This window comes from Epinephelus fuscoguttatus, linkage group LG12 (assembly GCF_011397635.1).
Source record: "Epinephelus fuscoguttatus linkage group LG12, E.fuscoguttatus.final_Chr_v1".
Classification (NCBI taxonomy): Eukaryota; Metazoa; Chordata; class Actinopteri; order Perciformes; family Serranidae; genus Epinephelus; species Epinephelus fuscoguttatus.
Genome location: NC_064763.1, coordinates 7846863 through 7869912, shown reverse-complemented (window position 1 = coordinate 7869912; position 23050 = coordinate 7846863). Strand labels below are relative to the sequence as shown.

General features: G+C 41.4%; 1 protein-coding gene across 19 annotated transcripts in view; it reads left to right on the top strand.

Moving 5' to 3' along the window:
* Nucleotides 1-23050, top strand: part of dlg2 (discs, large homolog 2 (Drosophila)) — a 256794-nt gene that overhangs the window by 139063 nt on the left and 94681 nt on the right. For 2 of the 19 annotated variants that reach the window (XM_049592559.1, XM_049592554.1), the window contains exon 1: nt 19048-19192. The exons of the other annotated variants lie outside the window; for them this stretch is intronic. In XM_049592559.1, the coding sequence (XP_049448516.1) occupies nt 19109-19192 (84 nt within the window). In that variant the 5' untranslated portion in view covers nt 19048-19108. Of the gene's footprint in view, nt 1-19047; nt 19193-23050 lie in introns of those variants that run through there. 19 annotated transcript variants of the gene reach the window in all.

Below are 23050 nucleotides of genomic sequence, written 5' to 3'. Positions count from 1 at the left end.
CCTCTAAAATGTATTTGCTCTTAGTGGGTTTCTGTAAGAGGTCAATTTTGTGCACTTTAGCCATTTTCGTTTAAAATAGTTTTTTCTTCTTTGCTGATGGAAAAACTGCGTGTGAACATGAATTAAAGGTGGTGACAACACTCAAAGAATGAATATAAAGACATATATTGAACGGTTAATTTAATATTGTTGTAAGAGAACATCTTAGAAGAAATAGGACAGCATTTTAAAGAGGTCAGCTCTTAAATGGAGAAAAGGGGAAATGGAAATCCATTAAACACAAACAGCCATTAGTACTTACAGAGTGCTGTCGTAGTTTCTCAAATCTCGAAATGAGGCCTGACGGTAGCCGAAGGCTGAGTGAAAGCATCACGGGGAACATGCTGGATGTACAGTATGCTGATCCTTTTTATTCATTCAGATGTTCAAAGAATACATCTCTTTTGTTTAAGCAGCTCTATTCGCACTTATTGAACAGTGAGGTATGGATGCAGGTGTGAATATTCAGTGCTGTAAAGAGTTACATTTCTTAGATTTTTATTGGGAAGATGACAATGAAAATGTTTTTATTTTCACCAAAAGAAAAAAAACATCAGACCAGTAACAGCTGCTAATTTTACCTAAAGCAGCTTGGATATATGGTCTCTGTAACTTTAATGTTGGACTGTCAACATTCAGCCTGTGTTTTCACTGGTTAAAGCATCTTATGCAAATTTCATGAAATCCTGGTGAGGCCAGTCATTCCATTTGAGGAGTGCTTGCCTCTGCTGAATTCTAAATTGGCCATCTTATACAGCAAAAAAGCACTTAATGGTAAATTATTAGTCTGTGCATCCACCTTGCTTTTTATAGTTGAATTAGATGTCTTTAAATCATTATAAAGTCTGCATAAGCAATGTTAATGGAGTCAAAGCAACCAGGCCACATTTTGTCCAAGAACTGTTCCAAATGTTGAGATGTTGAGTTGGCATACTGACAGTTGTTCTGTTGTTAAAGTAGCAACTTTCATGGCAGTGTCATCGGTAGCTCATCACAAGGTTTACCTTGAAGTTAATTTCAGTCCAATATTCCTGTCAACCGTCAACAGACAAGAGGCTGTGTTTCGCAAACTGCAGTATAAACCCTAGTTGAAATGCGTATTCTGAATGCACTGTATACATGCCTAAAGACTGCTCCTAAAACCTGAATAATACCGGCATGCTCGCTTGTCTCAGTTGGAAAATGCTAAATTCTGAAAAAGGACAAATCTGAAATAACTAAATGGGATATGCTGTTTACATGACCTGTATACAATTCCAAATATTGTCATATTCAAAATAATTGAGGAATATCATTGTGCACGTAAATGTACTCACTCATACAGTAATCATCTTGGTTTAAACAAACAAGATTATTTAGTTAGATAATTTACAGAACACACACAACTGTGAATATCAGATAATGAGAGTTTGGTCAAATGTACCACCCTATGTATCAAAAGGCACTTTTAGTGACAGATGTCGGCAACAATTGACATGTAAAAGTCTGTACATCACCACACAGTTTGTCAAAGAGTGTCTATGGCTCAGTTAGTCAAGTGACATAACTTTAGTGAACAGTTTTAGAACAGAAAGACAGATAGACACTGGGAGTGTGGAGTTTCAAAGACAAGACAGTTTACCATGCAGGAAAAGTCTAATGAAAGACACAATGGAGTTGCATTAGATGAAGTGTAGACCAAGGGGGGATTTGGATTTAGTATCTTGACCTCCAGTACATCAGCCTTTAAATACTCCAGTACATGGATTTTATCATTAGGGGCCGGGCAGCCTAAGCTGCCAGGACCCTATTGTTTTGCTGCATGTTCTTCTTCTTTCTTCTTCCGAGGAAATCCTACTTCCCATGCGCGAAAAATCACCAGATTGCCTCAGCTGCAAAAACAGGCCAATAGTCCTGTTGGTGGCGCTACAGCAAGCCTCTAAAGTTCAAAATTTTGAAAATTCACAACAAATCAACCATATGTGCACCATATTTGCAACTTTCACCAAAAAGTAGCCCCAATACTGAAGAAATTTTTGTACATTTAAACCTATTGCAAATTATGAAGTCCATCACTCTGTTTTTTTTTTCAAAAACTGTAAATCTTATTAAACCTATCTCCTCCCACAATTTTTGCTCAATTGACAACAAACTTGCTACAGAGCATCTTCAGACTGTCCTACACAAACGATCCACACAGATTTTTGATTTATCGAAAATTGAGCCTACAGTGCATCAAAATGTTTGACTGTAAACGGTACTGTAAACATATACATGCAAATTCTTACTAAATTCATTTTCAATGTTCATTAAAAAAAATGTAAAAATTTTGGAGTTATGGTAGATGATGTTTGGAAAATATCAGAATTTTATCTCAAAAACTGAATTTTTTACAGCATTTTGAATTTCACTCTCATGCGAACAATTGGAGTCAATCTAAAAATGGCATTTTTAAACATCAGTTTTTCACTTATGGAGCCAATAAATCATTGTTAAAAACAAATTACCAACATCTCCATGCTGTCTAGATGCAATTTGTGTATTTTCGGATTTTTGTCTTAATAACTGAATTTTTGACAGCCGTTTGAAATCTGCCTTTACACACTAACAGCTGCTGTCTTGCACACAGGTGACTGGCTTAGTCAATTTGTGAAGCTACATGTGACATTTCTGTTTGCCAATAAGCTCAGTGAGATAGAGGATGGTTCTTGGTGTTGAAGATTGTGAGTTCAAGCCTCAGCTCGTGTAACATTTCCATATGAGAAATCCACCCAAACTTTTCATAAAGGTCCAGTCCCATGATGCCAGATGTCCTCAACTGGAAACACAAGACAATAGTCCTGATGGTGGCGCTACAGCAAGCCTCTAAAGTTCAAAACTTTGAAAATTCATAACAGATCAACCATACGTGCTACAGCTTTGGAACTTTCACTTTGAAATTTGCTTTTCCATGGCATGGATGGCTACTGTCTGGCACCCTGATGCTTGGCTTAGTCAGTTTGTGAAGCCACACATGGACTGTCACTTGCCAATTAGCTCAGTGAGATAGAAGACGGACCTCAGTCTCAGAAGTTGTGAGTTCAAACCTCAGCTAAGGCAGAACTGACATTCTGATGTGAAAGTCCTATGTTCAGGCATCATGCTATGTGGATTAGAGACTACCAAGGTCAAAATAATTATGATCCAGGCAGTTTTGCAGAGAGACAAATACTCTTTATCAACACTTTTCCCTGTTATCTCTTGTCTCTTTTCCCTGTTTATTTGGCTTAGCTATCAGTTAATATGCAGAGTCTATCCAATAGCTACTTTTTAAATGTTTTCATCTTTGTCACCATGGATAATGTTTAGCTTTAAGCCAGTTTGTTCATAATTGCTAGCAGTTAATGTTATTCTTACTTTCTTGTTCTTGAGTTTTTTCTTTCCTTTGTATATTATGAGTCTGATCACTTCATCCACAATTTGAAGGACATGCCATAATTATATGACGTAACTTCTATGTTGTGATATGCTTTGTTTTAGTGTGTGTGTTGCTCAGAATTCCCTAATGTTGCCTAAAATTGCCCGGCCCGACCATTGCTGCACAGCATCTATAATTCTGTTTGTGTTTTTTACCGTGGTGTGGAATTGGGTGTAGAGAATGGTGGAATTTTACTGGTATTGGTATCGACTACTGCAGTAAATTTCTGGTATCCTGACATGTCTAGTCTTTATTTATATACAGATTGAAATTAACAAGAACCAGAACGCTTTTGGTGTTATCACCACAGTGCTTGAGAATTCTGATCGTTTTCTTTATCATGTGATTATTATTTAAGCAACTACATCTAGCCAGTGACAAAAAAAAACTGTAAATCCACCATATAACAGGCAGTGAATTATCTCTGCTTGTTCAGTCTGGAAAAAAAGGACAACACCAGTACAAGACAAACAATCAAAGCATTCTGATCTTTCTGAGATAGTTTGAAATTGTGGCATTCACAGTAAAGGATCTTTTGCATGGGCTACCAGGCAGACGCTGGTGTTCTTGTTACTGTAGAAACCGAGTGCTTAATACCTCAGCCCTTCTCCTTAAAAAGTTTTATGAATGACACTAAAGCAGTGAAAGCTGTTTTTATTAGTAAAATCATTTCAGATAGCACTCTAACAGTCTTTGTTTCACAATAAGCTGTGTGACACATTTCACTGCAGTTGTTGCAGATCTAGAGTTGATATAGGAGCAATTACAAAGAATACAAAGTACAAATATCTTTATCAATCATAACATAACCTACAGTAGGTGGTCTAGACCTCTAGGCTCTGAATGGCAGCGGTATAGTTATGGTAGTATGTAAATATATTCAGTGGTAAATGTATGGAAATAACTGAAGTTATACAAACATATTGTGTGAACAAAGTAATGGCCAGATTTATAGCTCTTGAGAGGCATTGGGTTGTTCAGAGTTACTTGAAAGGCTGCTTTGCTTGCATTGCTTGTGCCCCTTGTATACATTACAGCTGATGGTGCTGTGGATAAAAAAAGGTGACTATTAAGAAACCTGTGATCATTAGCCCCATAATGAACCCCCCTCCTAAAACCCATTGACCCTATACATCATCAGACAGCCCCTTCAGACACGACCCACTCAGATTACTACATCATCAAACAGATCATACACACGTAAGATTCAGAATAGCATTCATAATGTGCAAATTGGCTTGCATATACACCTTCTGTGAACAAATGGAAAAGGTGAGAATCATTCAGCAAAGACAATCAAACAGAAACAACAAACCAAACATGGTGTCACTACCACAAACTCCAAATTTGCTTTCTTTATAATTTATGCGTGGCTATAACAAGAGTACTGTGCTGATCATGTGATTAAACACTTGCAATGTGAAACTATCTAAAATAATGCAATTGTGCTGATGTGAAAATGTAAGTATACAGTCATGTTGGCTAAAACCATGTCACAATATCTCAGTAGATGCTGGAAAATTATAAAGATCAATTTAATGAACTCTTTACCAAAAATGTGGTGATGATCACAGACATGTGTATTGTTTGTGTTATTTTATTGCCATTTTTCTGTTCTATGTGCTTTTGACTTGCAGTACTTGGCTTTTTTATTTATTTCCTCTCAGTATGTGTCTTGTATGCACCAAACATCAAGACAGTCTGGGCAGTCCCCAGAAAACCCACTTGGCAGTAGACCTCATCCTAAATCTGATTTTCAAAGAATTTCAATATTTTCTTCAATTGTATGAAGTCACCATCCTTCAAACTTTGTGATAATGACAGTAATGAAAACTAAAACTCTAGTAATATTCCTCGGTAATGTGTGGTACCATAAGAACATGTATTTGATAGTTATTGACCTTTGTTTCCTTCTGTGTTTGTGTGTTTTAAAGTGTGTTTGCCTATGGCACATCATTCAGCAAGTCAAGGTCACTGGCTCGGTTCAATATGTCAATCTTGGTCAGCGGGCAGCTCTCAAAGTTGAACTCGTGTGTGTGTGTGTGTGTGTGTGTGTGTGTGTGTGCGCACAGTAAGCATGCTCCACATATTTCTGTTGTACATCTGTTGTGCATTGTGTAAAATATATCAGGTACAGTACAGGCCAAAAGTTTGGACACACCTTCTCATTCAATGCGTTTTCTTTATTTTCATGACTATTTACATTGTAGATTCTCACTGAAGGCATCAAAACTATGAATGAACACATGTGGAGTTATGTACTTAACAAAAAGGTGAAATAACTGAAAACATGTTTTATATTCTAGTTTCTTCAAAATAGCCACCCTTTGCTCTGATTACTGCTTTGCACACTCTTGGCATTCTCTCCATGAGCTTCAAGAGGTAGTCACCTGAAATGGTTTCCACTTCACAGGTGTGCCTTATCAGGGTTAATTAGTGGAATTTCTTGCTTTATCAATGGGGTTGGGACCATCAGTTGTGTTGTGCAGAAGTCAGGTTAATACACAGCTGACAGCCCTATTGGACAACTGTTAAAATTCATATTATGGCAAGAACCAATCAGCTAACTAAAGAAAAACGAGTGGCCATCATTACTTTAAGAAATGAAGGTCAGTCAGTCCGGAAAATTGCAAAAACTTTAAATGTGTCCCCAAGTGGAGTCGCAAAAACCATCAAGCGCTACAAGGAAACTGGCACACATGAGGACCGACCCAGGAAAGGAAGACCAAGAGTCACCTCTGCTTCTGAGGATAAGTTCATCCGAGTCACCAGCCTCAGAAATCGCAAGTTAACAGCAGCTCAGATCAGAGACCAGATGAATGCCACACAGAGTTCTAGCAGCAGACCCATCTCTAGAACAACTGTTAAGAGGAGACTCATGCGAATCAGGCCTTCATGGTCAAATAGCTGCTAGGAAACCACTGCTAAGGAGAGGCAACAAGCAGAAGAGATTTGTTTGGGCCAAGAAACACAAGGAATGGACATTAGACCAGTGGAAATCTGTGCTTTGGTCTGATGAGTCCAAATTTGAGATCTTTGGTTCCAACCGTCGTGTCTTTGTGAGACGCAGAAAAGGTGAACGGATGGATTCCACATGCCTGGTTCCCACTGTGAAGCATGGAGGAGGAGGAGGTGTGATGGTGTGGGGGTGTTTTGCTGGTGACACTGTTGGGGATTTATTCAAAATTGAAGGCACACTGAACCAGCATGGCTACCACAGCATCCTGCAGCGACATGCCATCCCATCCGGTTTGCGTTTAGTTGGATGATCATTTATTTTTCAACAGGACAATGACCCCAAACACACCTCCAGGCTGTGTAAGGGCTATTTGACCAAGAAGGAGAGTGATGGAGTGCTGCGGCAGATGACCTGGCCTCCACAGTCACCGGACCTGAACCCAATCGAGATGGTTTGGGGTGAGCTGGACCGCAGAGTGAAGGCAAAGGGGCCAACAAGTGCTAAACACCTCTGGGAACTCCTTCAAGACTGTTGGAAAACCATTTCAGGTGACTACCTCTTGAAGCTCATGGAGAGAATGCCAAGAGTGTGCAAAGCAGTAATCAGAGCAAAGGGTGGCTATTTTGAAGAAACTAGAATATAAAACATGTTTTCAGTTATTTCACCTTTTTTTTGTTAAGTACATAACTCCACATGTGTTCATTCATAGTTTTGATGCCTTCAGTGAGAATCTACAATGTAAATAGTCATGAAAATAAAGAAAACGCATTGAATGAGAAGGTGTGTCCAAACTTTTGGCCTGTACTGTATATATATCAGGTATCAGGCATATTTCATAAATGCTTCTACTTTCATGATGCCCATAACCAGACAGCGGCTGTCTGAATAGTAGGCTGGTGTAAAATCTAATAGAAGCACAACCTGTTGCACAGTGTTGCTGTTTGATCAGGCTGTAGGATTGGGGATATAATAAGAGTCACATTAACACTCAAAACTGGGATCATGATTTTGTCCACCAGTTTTTAAGGAAACATTTTTTTTTTACATTTTTTATTTTGCCTCATGACCTGCTTTTAGAGCTGAGCAAAAGAGTGAGAAACAGGCATAATAGTTATTAGAAAGTAAATAAAAAATAAAATGACATGGTATACTCAGAAGTGAAGGTGTGCGTGGATAAGTGAGCTGTAACTGCAGGGATTAGTTGCATAAATCCACCAAATATGCGCGGGAAAGAAGAACTCCAATCAGCTCCAAGCCCTGTTGATAGAAGGTAATGTTGGCATTGTATGTTTCTGCAAACCATGAATATGTTACATTTTCACATTTCGTACATATCATATCAACATTTCTAGTGATGTAGCATAGCTGACTTTGACATCAGAAGGAGAAGGAAAGGTGAATGTGGTTACGCCTAGATGAGTCGTCTGCCAAGCTGCAAACCACTATTTGAAACTATCCAACAACAAAATCAGTTCTGATTTAGAGAATCATTGCAGTGTTTTCAGTGGCTTTTTAAGCACCAAACATGGGTGTTTTGTAGCAACCCATTGCTGTTTTTCCAGCAGGGATAGTGGCACAACAGTGGTAATTGCTGCTGTTTCATCCAGGATTGTGCCACCAAAACCAAGTATGTTAGACCAAAACTTGATTTTTTCTTAACCGTTTTTGTGCCTAAACATATCTATACATTAACCAAAGCATTGTTGAAATGTAAAGTTTTAACAAATATGATACATCAACTTAAAAATGTGATGTATCCATGGTTTGCAGAAACAGAAAATGCCAACATCTTTTTTGGTGATTGGGTTGCAGCTCCACTCAGTCTTAAATCTTTCTATTAGAGATGTTTGTGTGGTTGGGCAGCATCTCTGTATCTGTGGCCTTGATAGCTTTATTGTATTCTGCAGTGATGTGTCCGGTTGGTTGTATGAATTTGAGGTGTTCACCTGCAGTAACCCAGACAAAAACATTGCTTTCAAAGTATGTGGTGTTGAGTGACATTATTCTCTGTAATCTGAAAAAGAAGTTCCAGACAACAAAACATCACCTTCTTTTGTATAGGGACCATACATCAGAACTGCTGTAAGTTTATCTTTTCCACCATGATAGCTGAGGCATCTTTAATTCTCTCATTTTGTTGTTTTTATTGTTCCTCCAAAGCTTTTTGTGTCTTTTGTCTCTGTCGCTGTCTTGCACAAAAGAGATGTTTTGTTCTCTCCTCATATATGCACTGCTCCTCATGTGGGTTGAGGTTGTCTTGACATCTGTTGATGCAACTCAGGGAGATATTTGGAGTGCTTGGTTTGGTGCAACAGGTCGTCCTGTTTATGCAAAAATGGTAGAATTATTGCCATGTAAGATTGCATTGGTATAAATGAAAATGTCTATTTTGATGGAAATAATGATGAAGTCCTTCTTCTGTGTGATTTGTACAAGCTGTGATTACTAGTAGTATCAATAAAAGAGCCCTTTGCCACTCTGGTGGGAGTTTTCACCTTAACTCAGATACATAAGTAGATTGTTCTATCATTCAAGCTAGATTTTGAATGACAGTGTAGTATTATGAAAGTAAGGCCTAAGCCAAATGGGCATGGATATTTTTAGAAAAGGGGGTTTCCACTCCCTCATTAACAAAAAAAAAAAAATCCCGTCCAGAGAAGCATTATTATAAAACAAATCTTAATCCAAATGAAAACAAAAAACACAACTAAGGCACAGTCAAGAGATGTCAAACCAACAGGCTGCGATATAACTATTACCCTAAAGCCACAAAATGAAGAATAAGATGTGAGCCAATCAGACACCAGAGAAAAGCTATTACCAGAAGGATACGGGGAGCAGTTAGCACCTTTGTTCCTCAATATAATGGAAGAGTAACAGTACATTATGTGTAAACATGTAAAAGGTTCTGTTGGCAGCACTGTTTTGGTAACATCCACTGCAGAAAATGTTGGCTTATTTGTGATGCCTCACAAAGTAAAAAATGGTGTGCACTGACATCTGAAGCCAAAAACTCCCTGTCTATACTTTAATACTGAAAACTAAATTTCTGGAAATCTTCATGCAGGAGTTTTGCAAAAGATACAGTACATTTTCAGTGACCTTAAACATAGTTTGCATGTGGATGAAAGGCTAAACGCATAGAAAAAGCTTAGTTTTCAAATGCCTAATATTAGGCATATGAATTATATTTGTGCCTGTTTTTAGAAATTTTAGAGTTAAGAATAGTAGTAGCCCAAAATATTAATTAAAATATTTTTTATGATCTGACCTAAACAGCAGATTAAAAAGAAAAATAGGAAGTATTAGCTTTACTTTAATTGTAAATGCATACATACTGAATAATGTCCTTTTCTGAGGATAGTACCTATGTCAAAATAACATAAAAATGCAGAGGCTGATTTTATGTAGGACTAGATACTTTTAATGACAGTTTGCATTTTTAATAGTTTAGTTTATAGCTTTCTATCAGCAGTGTTTCATTGTTCTCATTTTTGTTGCTTTTAATGCATAGATGTACATTAATATCTAAAATCCAGATAGTACATAAAAATATCACATTGCAATTCTGTATTCAGTTTTCCCTTTCCACTGAACATAAACAATCTCTTGACACAGTGTTCTCCAAAGTATGGTCCCTGAAAATATCAACCTCTTGCATGTGTTTTTTTGGAGAATAATAGAATGCAAATGCAGGCGGCTGACCTCCTTTACAAGGCCAAGGGTGGCTTGACGAGATCAGCCTCATCCCTGCTGAGTTCTCCTCCCCACCATACAGACCTCTCTGTCATATACACGAACTCATCTACACACGTACACACCAGGCAGAAAGTTGTGTTTTCTCCTGCACACGAACATAACTTGAGTGCGACCCTGGGGACACCAGGACCCTTCTCTCCAGATGGCCAATGCCTCCTCCAGCCCTGCCTGACAGCCTATCACAATTCCTCCACAGATAGTGAGGATTCAGCCACCCTGGACTAACCAACCTTGACATGCCAAGCTCTCAGCGGCAGACACATAAAAATAAAAATATAAACACTTTATCAGACAGAATAGAAAGGAATACACAAGTTGGTTTTTTTTATATTCTGTGATCCTGTCATGTTATGGGTTCCCCTTGCTGCTACACAGACTGATGCCCTCATTTGGTTCACAATACATATGTATTTGTAGACTCACATATTATATCTTTATTTAAAGCCGCTACAAGGAACTTTTAACTGGATATGCAAATGAGACCATCGGTGTGAAAATAAGCTATTTCTATATAGTGTATATCCATACTTTTAGGAAACTGTCTCTGGGTCCACCCCAGGTCGCTTCCAGGACGAAATGATTTACGGCACTCAGACGGCACACGTCATCTTACCTAGCTGCTTACATTTATAGTGACTCTTATAAATAGTCACTATTCCTCCTCCTCGACCCGACGTCTGCGGGGAGTTAAAATAGCAGCAATCATTGGGTAAAAGTTCTGTGAAAGCACTGGACTTACCAACAGTCAGCCACGTCTCAGTCACACAGAGAAAACCCAATCCTCGGGAAGTCAGGAAATCCTTCAGGAGGAATGTTTTGTTCGCTAGCGATCTAGTATTTACCAGTCCTATCCTGGCAGGAGCCGGTGGGTCCACGGCGTTAGCTGTCCGGGGAGCTACACACAGAGGCCGCAGGTTGTGCAGATTCACCCTGCGCCAGCGGGGACGAGGAGAGCAGGGTCTCCTCGACAGGCTCCAGCGAGTGCCGAGAAATAAAGAGGCAAGGCTCCGCTCCATACTCAGTCCAAGAAGCCGTGGAAGTGTTTGCCAAACAGACCTTCAATCTTACCAGCCAACCGCTGCGTTTACCCCCGGCGGCAGTGGCGCTTACGCCGGAGAGGTGGAGCTGGGGCACGGCAGAGGTGAGCTGGGATCCCCGATAGGAGCAGGGGCAAACTTTTTCCGTCTTGTTGTTTCATTCCCCAAAACAAACACATGCACGAGCCAGGTAAGCATCTTTACGACAATATGCACTAGAGATCATGGGAAATGTAGGCCTCATTCCGGCAAAACACTACCGCTTTGTCCACAGGGTCGCCAAAATCAACTCAAAATGAAAGTTCCTTGTAGGGGCTTTAAGGTTAAATTTAGATGAAAGAAAATTATTTAACAACATTTGGCTACTTAATTCTTGATATTCTTAATATTTTGCTTAAGATGACCAAGAATGAATATAACTGGACATTCATTCAGAATAAATGACAAGACATTTAGTTTTAGACCAGCTAGCTTTAGTTTACTAACATGTATAACTGAATGTCATCTGCAAAACAATGAAAACATTCAGAGTGGTTTTGACCAATAAAAAGCATATGAGTACAAAATCAGCTCTTAAAACTTAGGTTTGAGACACATCATAAATAATCAGTGAAGCAGAGGAAATGTAATCACCATCCTGCCGAAAAAAATCTGTCTTTGCTGGGTAAATGTCAAATATAACAACCTTTCCACAGCAGGTTCTAAAGGTATCAGCTCCATTTCACATTTTAATAATTAGCACAATCTCCTGATTGAAAAGGTACCCTTAGATCAGCCAACATATACACTGATGTCTGAAATTACCATTCATCAAAAGATCATTTGCAAGGAATTTTTTTTTTCTTTGTCACCAGGTGTCTGAATGCCATGTTTTTTAAGATAACACATTGAGTTTCATCAAATAATCTAGCATGTGGTGAGGACAGCTACAACAAAAAGGAAGTAATCACCAACTGCCCCCATAACAACTTTTAGGAATTTAGTGTCAGTAATATTGATCACTGACAGACACACATGCTGTGATATCCGTAAAGGTGCAGTATTAGGTTTAATTGAAGAGCTGATACTTTTTTTTTTTAATAACAAAAGGTTTGAATTTTCTCTCAGCCACCACCAGTTTAATGTATCACAAACAACTGAAAATTGCATTATGATTGAATCTATGCCTTTCTGATTATCCACTGCTTTTCAGTTAAATACAGTATCTAGATTACAAAGTTGAATGGTTCTGTGGCAGGGTCCAAAACTAACACTCGCCACTCACCAATTACGGGTAGATTTTGTCTCTGGCTGGTAAATTTTTAAGACCACTCGCCACTCTGGCGAGTTATTTTTTTACCAGCGAAAAATGCATTTTTTGTTACTGGAGAACGATGCTGGTATCGGCTGGTTTCCTGGCAGAGTAATGTGTATTTCGGCAGAGACGATCTTTGGTCACGTAAGTGCGTCAGTCATGACATTAACACAGCGCGCCGAGGTGGATAGCTGTTGTTAGGCTTGTTGGCGAGGCGCAGCTGTGAGGCTAGTGGAGCGTTAGCCGCAGCATAACCGGAGGGAGGCACAGCCAGTTAGCCTCCGCTAGCTTCCCAGCTAGCCCTGGCTCTCTGTTTTGATCCAACCAGAGCACCGAGCCCCGGTTTGTTATTCAGGTTAAAGTGGGAAGAAGCAGCGGGTTTGTTGGGCAGCTGAGTGAAGCTGAGTGAAGTGGAGCCTGTGGAGGAAACACCGGGACCGTCTGGATGTAATAGTCCGTGGAGGTGCTGTGGTGCTCGGCTGCACAGATAGGAAACCCCTCGGCTGACAGGATGTACCACTCTCTCACTCCGCTGCTTTCTTAATAGGCTCATTCGAGATGAACTGCACCTCGCCTGCAAAGTAGACGAGAGCAGGCGGCCGCAGTGGGGGGCGGTGACAAAAAACCGCGGTGAAGTCGGACAGTTTCCCTCCAGTTTCCAGCAGCCTTCAGTCTGTACAGGAAGTCACAGACACACTAACATCCTGTCTGGAATGATGTCAATTCATTAAAAAAGTGATCAGACCCATATATCAGTTTGTTCTCAGTCTCCAGTTGTTTTAATTATGATAGATTAATTTATTAAAATGCTTTACAGGTGATCTGTAGTTTATGTTCATGGTTTATCCTCCATTTGACATGAATTCTCCTGTAAATCAGCATCATATCAGTTTGACCTGTCCCCTCAACTACACAGGCTGAATAAACTGTGTTTGACTATAAGGTTCATATTTTCAGAGGAAAAAAAATACAAGACAACAGCTTTTATTAAGACTCAGTCAGATACAGTCAGGGCTTCACATCTGTACAGATGTTATTTTAAGAATCCTCACATCCCACTGACCACAAGTCTCTGTGTTGCTAAATACTTCAGTAATTAAAAAAGTCCAATATTAATATACAGTAGACTCTGTATAGTTTATGATGAATGTATTCAGTCTCTGACAACTAAACTTTACCATCAGTCACACAACATGGTTTCTGTTCACAGAATAAACCTTCAGATCAGACAAATACAATCTTAATCTCTAAAATTCAACGAAAATGAGTAGTTTATCTAAAACCTCATATTGTTGAGTCGACATCTAAACCAATCAGCTGTTAGATCAGGTGAGAGCCAGGCGGTGCAGTCGGTGGAGAGCAACTGCAGCGCCTGGCTCTAAAAACTGCGGCCGCCTTGCTCTCGAGGTTTTATTGCCATCCGCTTTTGTAATACGTCAGAGCAAGTCGGGATGAAGTCGGACACAAAACTAACCAGCATGCATTGTGTGCCGATCGCCGGTGATCGAATCTGCGCAGGCCTGGCTCATCTCAAACGGACCTATTGTTAATGTACCTCCATGCTCTGAACCCCCGTAGAAAAAGAAGAAGTAAGAAAAAGTATCATGTGGCGATGCTGGCCAGGTATTGCGGAGCCTCCCGCAAAAAAACCCCCAAAAAACTAAAGCAAAAGAACCTGCTGAGGCTGAGATTTTACCGACCGACGACCAAGAGACGGAGGTTAATGTTGCTGCTGCTGCTGCTCCCGCTGCCGCCACCCCCCAGTCTCATCCACTGGCAGCATTAAGCGACTTGACTTTTTTTCCTTTAAATTATTAATTATTTGGTTGGCTGGTAAAATATCTGCCTGGCTGGTAAAAATTTCACTTACCAGCCAGCCTGGCTGGTAAGTGAAAAAGTTAGTTTTGGACCCTATTCTGTGGGATTTAGACAAAGGACGAAAAGATATGCAAAAGATGTGTATACTGTGAATTGTTATTGATTGCAACCATCTGCTGTGATTGCCAATGAGAGCAAACCAGGACAGGATGAGTCCGGCTGAGGCTGTTGGAAGAGAGAAAAGCACAGCCATGTCATCCTCCCCACCCTGCAGTTTATCATTGTTCAGCTGTGTGGTGTCATCTTTCCTGGCAATTAGCCTGTAGCACTCCTTCTCTTTAGTGATAGAAGGGCAGCCATGTAATTATAGGAGGTTGGTCCGGAATCCGCTGTCAACACACATGCTGTGATGTGGGAGGAACAGGCCTTTTCTGGTCTTCCTCTTGGTTTGGTGCGGAATTATCTGAATGCAAAGCAAGACAGCCAATTGATTAGAAAGGTTTGAATTGAAGCCCAGAAGTAAAATGCAAAACGTCTGGGTTCAGAGTTGATAGATGGGAGGGTGATGCATAGGACAGGAGTGTTAATACGGCTCATTATAAGGTGTGATCCAGCGCCTGGCATATTAATGAAACACATCTTTAACTCTTGATATTTGCAGCTGTCAGTGTACTGATCCCCTCTCTCTGGGCCTGTTGTATTTCACTACTATAAGACTGTATCTATTTCTGTCTTTAATCATATCCTCTATATCTAAAGCCTTAGATAACCAAATAGGAAGCAAGGACCAACACCTGGAGAGATGAATAGAAAAAAAATATAACACCAGAGCTCAGAAATGGCTGAGCAGAGGAATTACACCCTCTGAGTGCATGGCCAGTGGTCATGACTCATGACCTTGGCCGGGCAGCCTGAAAGTCTCTAAACAGACTTTGCATGGAGCAGGGGAGGTGCAAAGCACTGACGAAAGCCCGAAACAACACGACAGACAACACGTGCAGCTGTAGATCAGTGCAGACCATTTTTCACCTGCTGGAATGTGCAGATTACTCTTGGTGTAGCCCAGAAATCCTGGCAGAACCCTCCACATCAGCTGTGGCCTGCAAACAATATCTGAGATTGCTATGGACTCAAAAAGAAGAGGGCCCGAGGCCTTAACTTTGATTTATAGTGCAAAGTTGAGGGCTTGCAGCATAGCTTTAGTGGCTATTTGCATAGACATTGTAGCTCCGTCATCATGCAATTTCCAACAAGTTTCTGATGCTGGCAGGTTGTTGATAGTGAAGACCATGATCACCACTTTGTCACAGTGAATGAAAGAACATAAACATGCTGATTGCACAGCAGCAGTCTCTTATTCAGTAATGAGACAAGGCGAGAAGACTTTATCTGGATGTAACTCCAGTGACAGTATATAAGTAATGTTATGCGCATGGCCCACTGTCACACTATATCAGAAACTGAAGTGAAGCTGTTACAGTGAGGAATATAGTTAAAGCAGGAGACAGCCCGATCATATACATAAATCTGTCTACATCTGTTTAGGGTTGCTATCTGTGGGGGAAATCCATAAATGTATAATAACATATAATAACAACTAGATAAGCCAAGATAGCGCCTCTTCAGATCAATGGAATTGCTCACATGGTGCATATGCCAAAAAAAAGTTTCTAGCGTCTGGGGTTAACTTCTGGGGCTTGTGGCCCACTGAATATTCACAGTAGTGTCAACTTTACATTGTGATGACCTCACAGATTTTTCTTATCACCTTTCTGGCCTCCAAGACGCAAAGTATAAAACCTCCATGGATATAAATTCACAAAGAGACATAATCGACCTTGTTTGCAGTTGGAGGTGTCCTGTTTTATAGACCTCTCTTTTAAAATGGTGGTCTATAGGAAAATGCTTTTGGGCTGCAGGGGAATTTTTCACTGCAATACCGGGAGTGGCCACTGGAAAAATTTGGAGGCCAGGCTGAGTGACATTCGAAGGGGCCTGAAATATCTGACACTAAACTAGAAATCATAATCTGGAGTTCTTACACCCCCTTGATTGCATTAAGCATAAATCTGGCATTAAATACCCCTGAGTAAGTGTTAGAATTTCACATAGACTGTAAAAAATAATAGATGTAGCTATCATGACATAACTTGTTGGTTTCTAGACTTAAGTTCTGAAGCTTTTTCTGAAGTTCAGCTATTTTTTGGAACCAGTAGTGACCATATTTGGTGGAGAGGGAGGGGTAGATCTGACTCATACACTGTAGCTACACCTTGCAGACAGCCTGACACTCAGCTATGCCCTTAAATGTGCATAACTTTAAGCCTTAATAAAATGTAAACGGGTAAATATATAAAAATTCACCTTTGTACAGTTGTCATGAAATTAGCTATAGTGACCATTTTATGCATCAGGCTGTAAACATGTTTATTTCTGCTGCAAAGTTGGGCATTTTAACATGGGGTCTATGGAGATTGACTTGCTTTTAGAGCAAGCCTCAAGTGGCCATTGAAGGAACTGCAGTTTCTTTAATTTTTCCAGTCCAGAGCTTGCTGTTTTGTTTTTTAAAATGTTCATGTTTATTTTGCAACGCCTGTGGTTACTGGCAGTAACGTCAAACGTCAGTAGTACAGGTCTCAGAGTTCAGTTCTTGATGACACAGCTATTGACCACAGGTACTAGCGAACCCGCCTTGAGCAGTTACCCCATCAGAAATGCAACAGAAGAAGAGCAGCCTGTGTATCTGTTTACAGTGCAATCAAACAAATTGTGGAATAAGAGGGTCATTGTCTCATAGGGCTCTAGTTTCCCGGCGCGGCGCAGGGTGGTGCAGGGTGGCGAACCACGCGCAGAGCTAGTTTCGAGCAGTGCAACCCGAGGCGCGCTCAGTTTGGTGGTTTGGCAGACCGAGGTGCGCTGAGATGGGTGTGGCGGTGCAGCAGGGGGAGCTGTCGACAGATCCAGCTTGGCACAGTGACAGTTTCGTGCCAAAAGACTTCGCCGAAGGTGCGCTAAAAGCTCGCCAGCTGAAACCAGGTCTACTGTCAGCGCAGGCGGAGGGCAGCCGGTGTAAGCCGAAGTTTGGCTGACTGGCGGACAGTGCGCACACGTCACCAAAACCTCACAGGCAGGTTTCCAGAATATCAGGCACATTAATAATGCAATAAATACCCCAAAAACACTATTCAATGCAACTGTCTGCAATCAGCACATAAATGTATCTCTATATCGACTGTCCCGTCACATCTGATGTCAGATCAAAGGGGATTGGCACCATTTGGCACGTTTGGCACATGTGATGGAAACCCAACCTGATTTGATTAACACAGCTGCAAACTAATGAGTTCACACCCCTCTCAGCCAACCACAAACAGCCACAGCATCAGATAGGGAGTATATATTCAGCATCTGTCTTAGAAAAGTCAAAAGAAAAGAAACAGAGTGAGACTGCGAGAGAGCAAGAGAGAGAGCGCGCGCGCACACAAACATTGATTTACAATTGTGGTGACCTCCTCCCAGGCTACCTTTGCATCATCAGCCCGTGGAGGTCTGCTCGCAGTTCCGTATATTCGGACACTGCGAGCTTGGACCTCCCGGACCAAAACATCATTTTCCTCCTGGGAGAAGTTTGGCCGTCTGACGCTGCTGCTCTCTTCTGCCATGGCGAATTGAGTAAACTCTCATTACGCCTTCGTGCGGCGCATTTAAGGGCGAGGAGAGGGGCTCATTTGATTGGTCTGATGTGTGTAAAACCCACTCCGCGCCTTCTCTCCTCCCTCTTTCCAACTTGCGCTGGTAGGAGGGATGGAGGTGGGAAAGAGGAGTAGCTACGCCAGTGCGCACGGTGTGCCAAACTTACCAAATCCGCCTGGCCATACCCAGTTGGTGAAACACAAGTGCGCTACGCCCCTGCCTCGCCTGGTCTGTGAAACTAAAGGCCATAGTGTCATACAAGGTCATAATCAAATGTTGTCTTCCATTTGAGATGACGTGTACATGCTGCAGCTTTTGTCATTCGCATCATGTCCAGAATCTCATCCATCATCTCCTGTGAATCCATTGTGCAAGAAAATATGCAATTTGAACCCACACAAGACAGGCAAACTACACCAGTAACAGTGAACTCTGTTATATAAAGATGATTAGGGAATAGAAATGCACTGAATGGCTTTTACTGTCGAAATTGTGTCCATAAATAGTAAAATGTTTATTATGAGAAAAATCTGAAAGAGTATAACTTTGAAAAAGACATTGCCACCAGTGAACAACATCATTATTTGTGGTATAAATGTGATGTTTGGTAAGTTTCTTCTTTGCTGTTTATTGTTGGCTTTTGGGTGATGAGTAGTTGCTGGCGTAGGTATAGTGAGAGCAGAGCATTACCCACTCCCTTCAACCCCCTCCTCTGGAAACTGGGAGCTGCCGACAACCTCTTAGCAGGTTTTGATTGGTGCTGAAGATGTTGTTTCCACGTGGAAAACGCTAGTCCCTCCTCCTTTTCTCTCTCCTAAGCTCTCTCTCCCTCCGTCTCTCTCTTTCTCCCTCCCTCCCTTTGCTTTTGTGGCTGACGGAGACCTGACTTTGCTGTGTAGACTCTCCCCCTCCCTCAGCATCATCCCATCTTTTCTCCCTCCCTCTCTTTTTTTTTTTTTTTGCTCTTGCCTGTTCGCTACAGTCTGCTGATAAGGAGCACTCAGATGGGCAGCAGCTAGAGCCGTTTGGGCTGTCACCGCAGACCAAACAACATTATTATTTAACCTGTCGCTATGTTTGCCTCTATTTGGTATGCCAAGAAGCTAGGAAGGCGACTTGTACAGAACAACCGGAAAGCTAAAATGCTCAAAGACAAGGTAGGTCCGACACTGTGTGTGCTTTACTGATTTACTTTGGACTGTCAAAACAGGTACAGAATACAATTTAATGGAAGATCTGTGTGACAGACACATCTTTCAAGCTCAGCTTCTGATAGTCATTTTCATGAAAGGTGGTTCTCTATGTAGTCAAGATGTACAATTTAAGAAGTGCTGCAGCAGGTAGTGGTACTTCAATTCACCTGTTGATTAATAGTGTTGTTGACGTCTGTGTTAGTGATTTGACTTTGGGGGTAAATTAGTTGACTTTGCTCAACTGCGTCCTTTCTGCTTCATTTGAGGGAAAGAATGAGCAATGAGGGACACAGACCCTGCTGCCAAAATTTTGTATTTTGACCCTGCCTATGCACCGGGAAACTCAGGAGCTCACTCTATCTCAACTCATTAAGCAACCACAGATTCGCCTATCTCAGTCATTTTGTCCCTGAGCGCCAGTTTCCTTCACTGACATCTTTTAAGTCATCTGCCTTCAGCACAGCCAAGTTTTGACACTGCAGACTCTGCTCTCACAAGCAATTCACCCGCTGGAGTCATCTGATAGATGAACCTGACTGCAAATTTACTATACTGACAGGAAAGTGAGCTTTTCCTGGCTGCTTATGGATGCTCTTTTTTTCCCCACAATCATGCTGTTTACGCTCATCTTCAAAAGAGTGAGATGTCTTTTGCCGGGGGGCTACAAATACTGATGTGGCTGAATATAGGAATGTCAAATGAATACAGACTGCTAGAGGCAGGGCCTAAGGCTGCTGATGGTCAGTCCAATTTTTTTGCTGACTCACCAACTTCTATTTAGCAACACCATCAGGTCAAAATTTCACGGTGACTAACATGGCCCCATCACGAGAAAAAACCTCTGTCCCGATTAACATGACATTTGCTGTGGATGTTCATTTGGAATAAACCTAATACGTTTTGTGACCTGCTGATTGCTCCTCATGTGCAAGCATCAGAACCCGTGACCTCTCCTCTGGTGACACTTAGGACAAACTTCAGAACTTTAGGTCAGCTGCCAGTCAGGCAGCACATGGGGTGTGTTGAGCTGCATAGGCTTTAGGGGCTGCTAGTGGAGCTTTAGACTGTTACCCTGCTTTCCTACCAAACAGACACATGCAATAGCAAGGAGCAAGTCAGTCTCCTCTGAAGTTTGACCCCCAAATATGCTGACCTCCACAACACTAATGGCATTCAGGTATGAACAATCAACGTTATGATGGCACCAATTTCAGTGGGGAAAGGAGAAGCTAATTTTGATAATTCTGTTATCTTTGGTAAAAAAGAAAAAAATCTCAAGCATGGTGGTAGATATCAGAGAGAATGGGGACACCAGTTGAAAAGCTAATCATGTTTCAGTATAGTGAAATGTAAACTACAGGTACTACAGCTCCTTTACATCAGGCAGCCAAAATATTAAAACCACTGACAGGGAAAGTGACTAACATTGATCACAATGCAATGTTCTGCTGGGAAACCTTGGGTCCTGGCACTCATGTGAATGCTATTTGGCACGCACCCCACATCCAAGCACTGCTACAGACCAAGTACCACCTGTGTTGAAACAACACTCCCAGATTGCAGTGACCCTACACCATGCCACACAGTAAAAACTGCTAAACAGTGGCCCAAGGAATGTGACAAAGAGCTCAAGGAGTCAACCTGGCCTCCAAATTCCCAAAATCTCAATCTGATTGTGCATCTGTGGGATGTGGCAGTGCCCCAGAGTGCATGTGTCCATGCCTCAACAGGTCAGAGGCACCACTGTGGATAGGACTGACCTGTCAAGAAATGGACACAGGACCTCTGGGGGATGTTCTGTAGTGTCCAGAACCACGGCGTAAGCAGATCCTTTGAGTCCTGTGGGTTGTAAGATGGGGTACCAGCATGTCGCATAGATACTCAATCAGATTGGGATCTGGGTAATTTTGAGGCCAGGTTGACCCCTTTAGCTCTTTGTCATGTTCATCATGCCATCCCTGAGCAGTTTTTTAGGTGTGGCGGGGCACATTATCCTGCTGTGGGGGCCAGTGCCATCAGGGAGTACTGTAGCTGCATTATTTTACTGTCAGCCAGTGGCAGATGGCTGAACTGAACAACTACAGTACAGTCTCAAGGCAAATGCAGTTTACACATCAGCCTGTCTGCGAAGGTACCATTTTGGTCCATGTGACGTAAATGTCCTCATCCGCCCATTTGTGTATGGGGCTGCACCAACCCTCATGCAGACGTCTATGTGAAGCCCGTTTTTGTGGCCACACAGACTGCATGCATACTGCCCATGCTTTGATTATAAAACATAGATTCTTTGTCCATACTCCAGTCCAACACGCTGCCGTTATGCCAGCTGTGGCTGAAGCACCACAATGAAGTTAGCTGAATATTCAACAGACTTTAACTCTGGACCCAGTGGCGTCTTCTGAGTTTCACGAACCCTTATTTGTGCCATTAATGGTACTGCATGTGCGTCAACTACAGTTGTCTGCGGACACTCAATGCAAAAAGTATGTCCAAGCCTTTGATAAACTGTCATCGAATATATCCTTGCCCAAAGGCACCTTAACAGTAGTTATTGAGTGTCATGGGAGAGGATTTTTCATTCACTACTTAAAACCAATCCTCCCAGCTGTTGTTTTTTAGCTAAATGAGAGATAGTTTTGGCCACAAGCCAATTTTTTTAACCTTTACACCATCTGTAGGCTTCAAGTTCCTTCCTTGCGTCTTTTGTCACACTTTGATGCACACATACCGCCTTTGCCATCACAGGTGTGATCTTACAACTTCTGCTGTGGACTGGCTCCGCGTTAATTGCAGCATCAGTCCTACTGATTATACTCTAGCTGCGTACGTAATCTGTGACCCCTGCAGTGTGTGTGTGCCAAGGCCACATTCACATGAACAAAAAGCAGCGTGCTGCTTAGCAACCAATGTTTGTGTTGGTGAGTGTGTGTGGCGTATAGAAGGGATGAGGTGGAGGCTGACAGAGCACTGAAGCAGAGTGCTTGTATTTTACCTAAAGGCCCAGGGTAGAGTGGAGGGGGCTGGTAATGGACATAATGCATTGAGATGATGCATTTGCACATTTCAAAACAACAGTGGATGAGCAGAAACATACATATACTCATAGTGCAGAGTATAGAACATATGTATACATCTAATTGTCTGACTACTAATAGATGCGTAAAAGGAATAATGAAAATGGCATTTTAAATTCTGCCCTCTAGAGTATACTATTCCATTTAACTCCTCCAACTTTGTGATATAACTTTCTGAACAGCAGGGAATTTTGAGATCATTCACATTCTCATATTAATGATACAGTAATATCCTGTTATTAAGCTCAAGTAATACAGTTTGAACTTTTTCTTTCAGTGTGTGTTTAGGTTTATATTATTTTAAGGTTAATAAGGATTGGAGGTGTGAGAGTTTTTGGGGGTACTCATGGAAATAAGGAGGTGTAGCCCTCCTACCCTGTCTGCATGACAGTCTGAAGTAACAGGCCTGCTGGTTGGACTGGTGGCATAAGGTGATGGAGCTGTGGGGGTATGTACAAGTGTGTACATAAAGTACATTTACTGTATATGTGTATGTGTGGTCATGCTTAATGCACTGACACAGGCATGAGAGCAGACTTTTCCTCCGCACAGCTGGAAAGCAACTAATTGAAGTGATGTGTCATGTGTGATGTTTAATACAACAGATTTCTGTTTTTATTGGCAAGCTTCAGGATTTCACTTCGGATATATGTTCTGAATCGACTAGAATATGTGAAGGTTTTTGAGTCGTGAAGAACTCAATTTAGCTCATCTTAGTTTCAAAGTAATGTCATTGATTTGTTGTCTT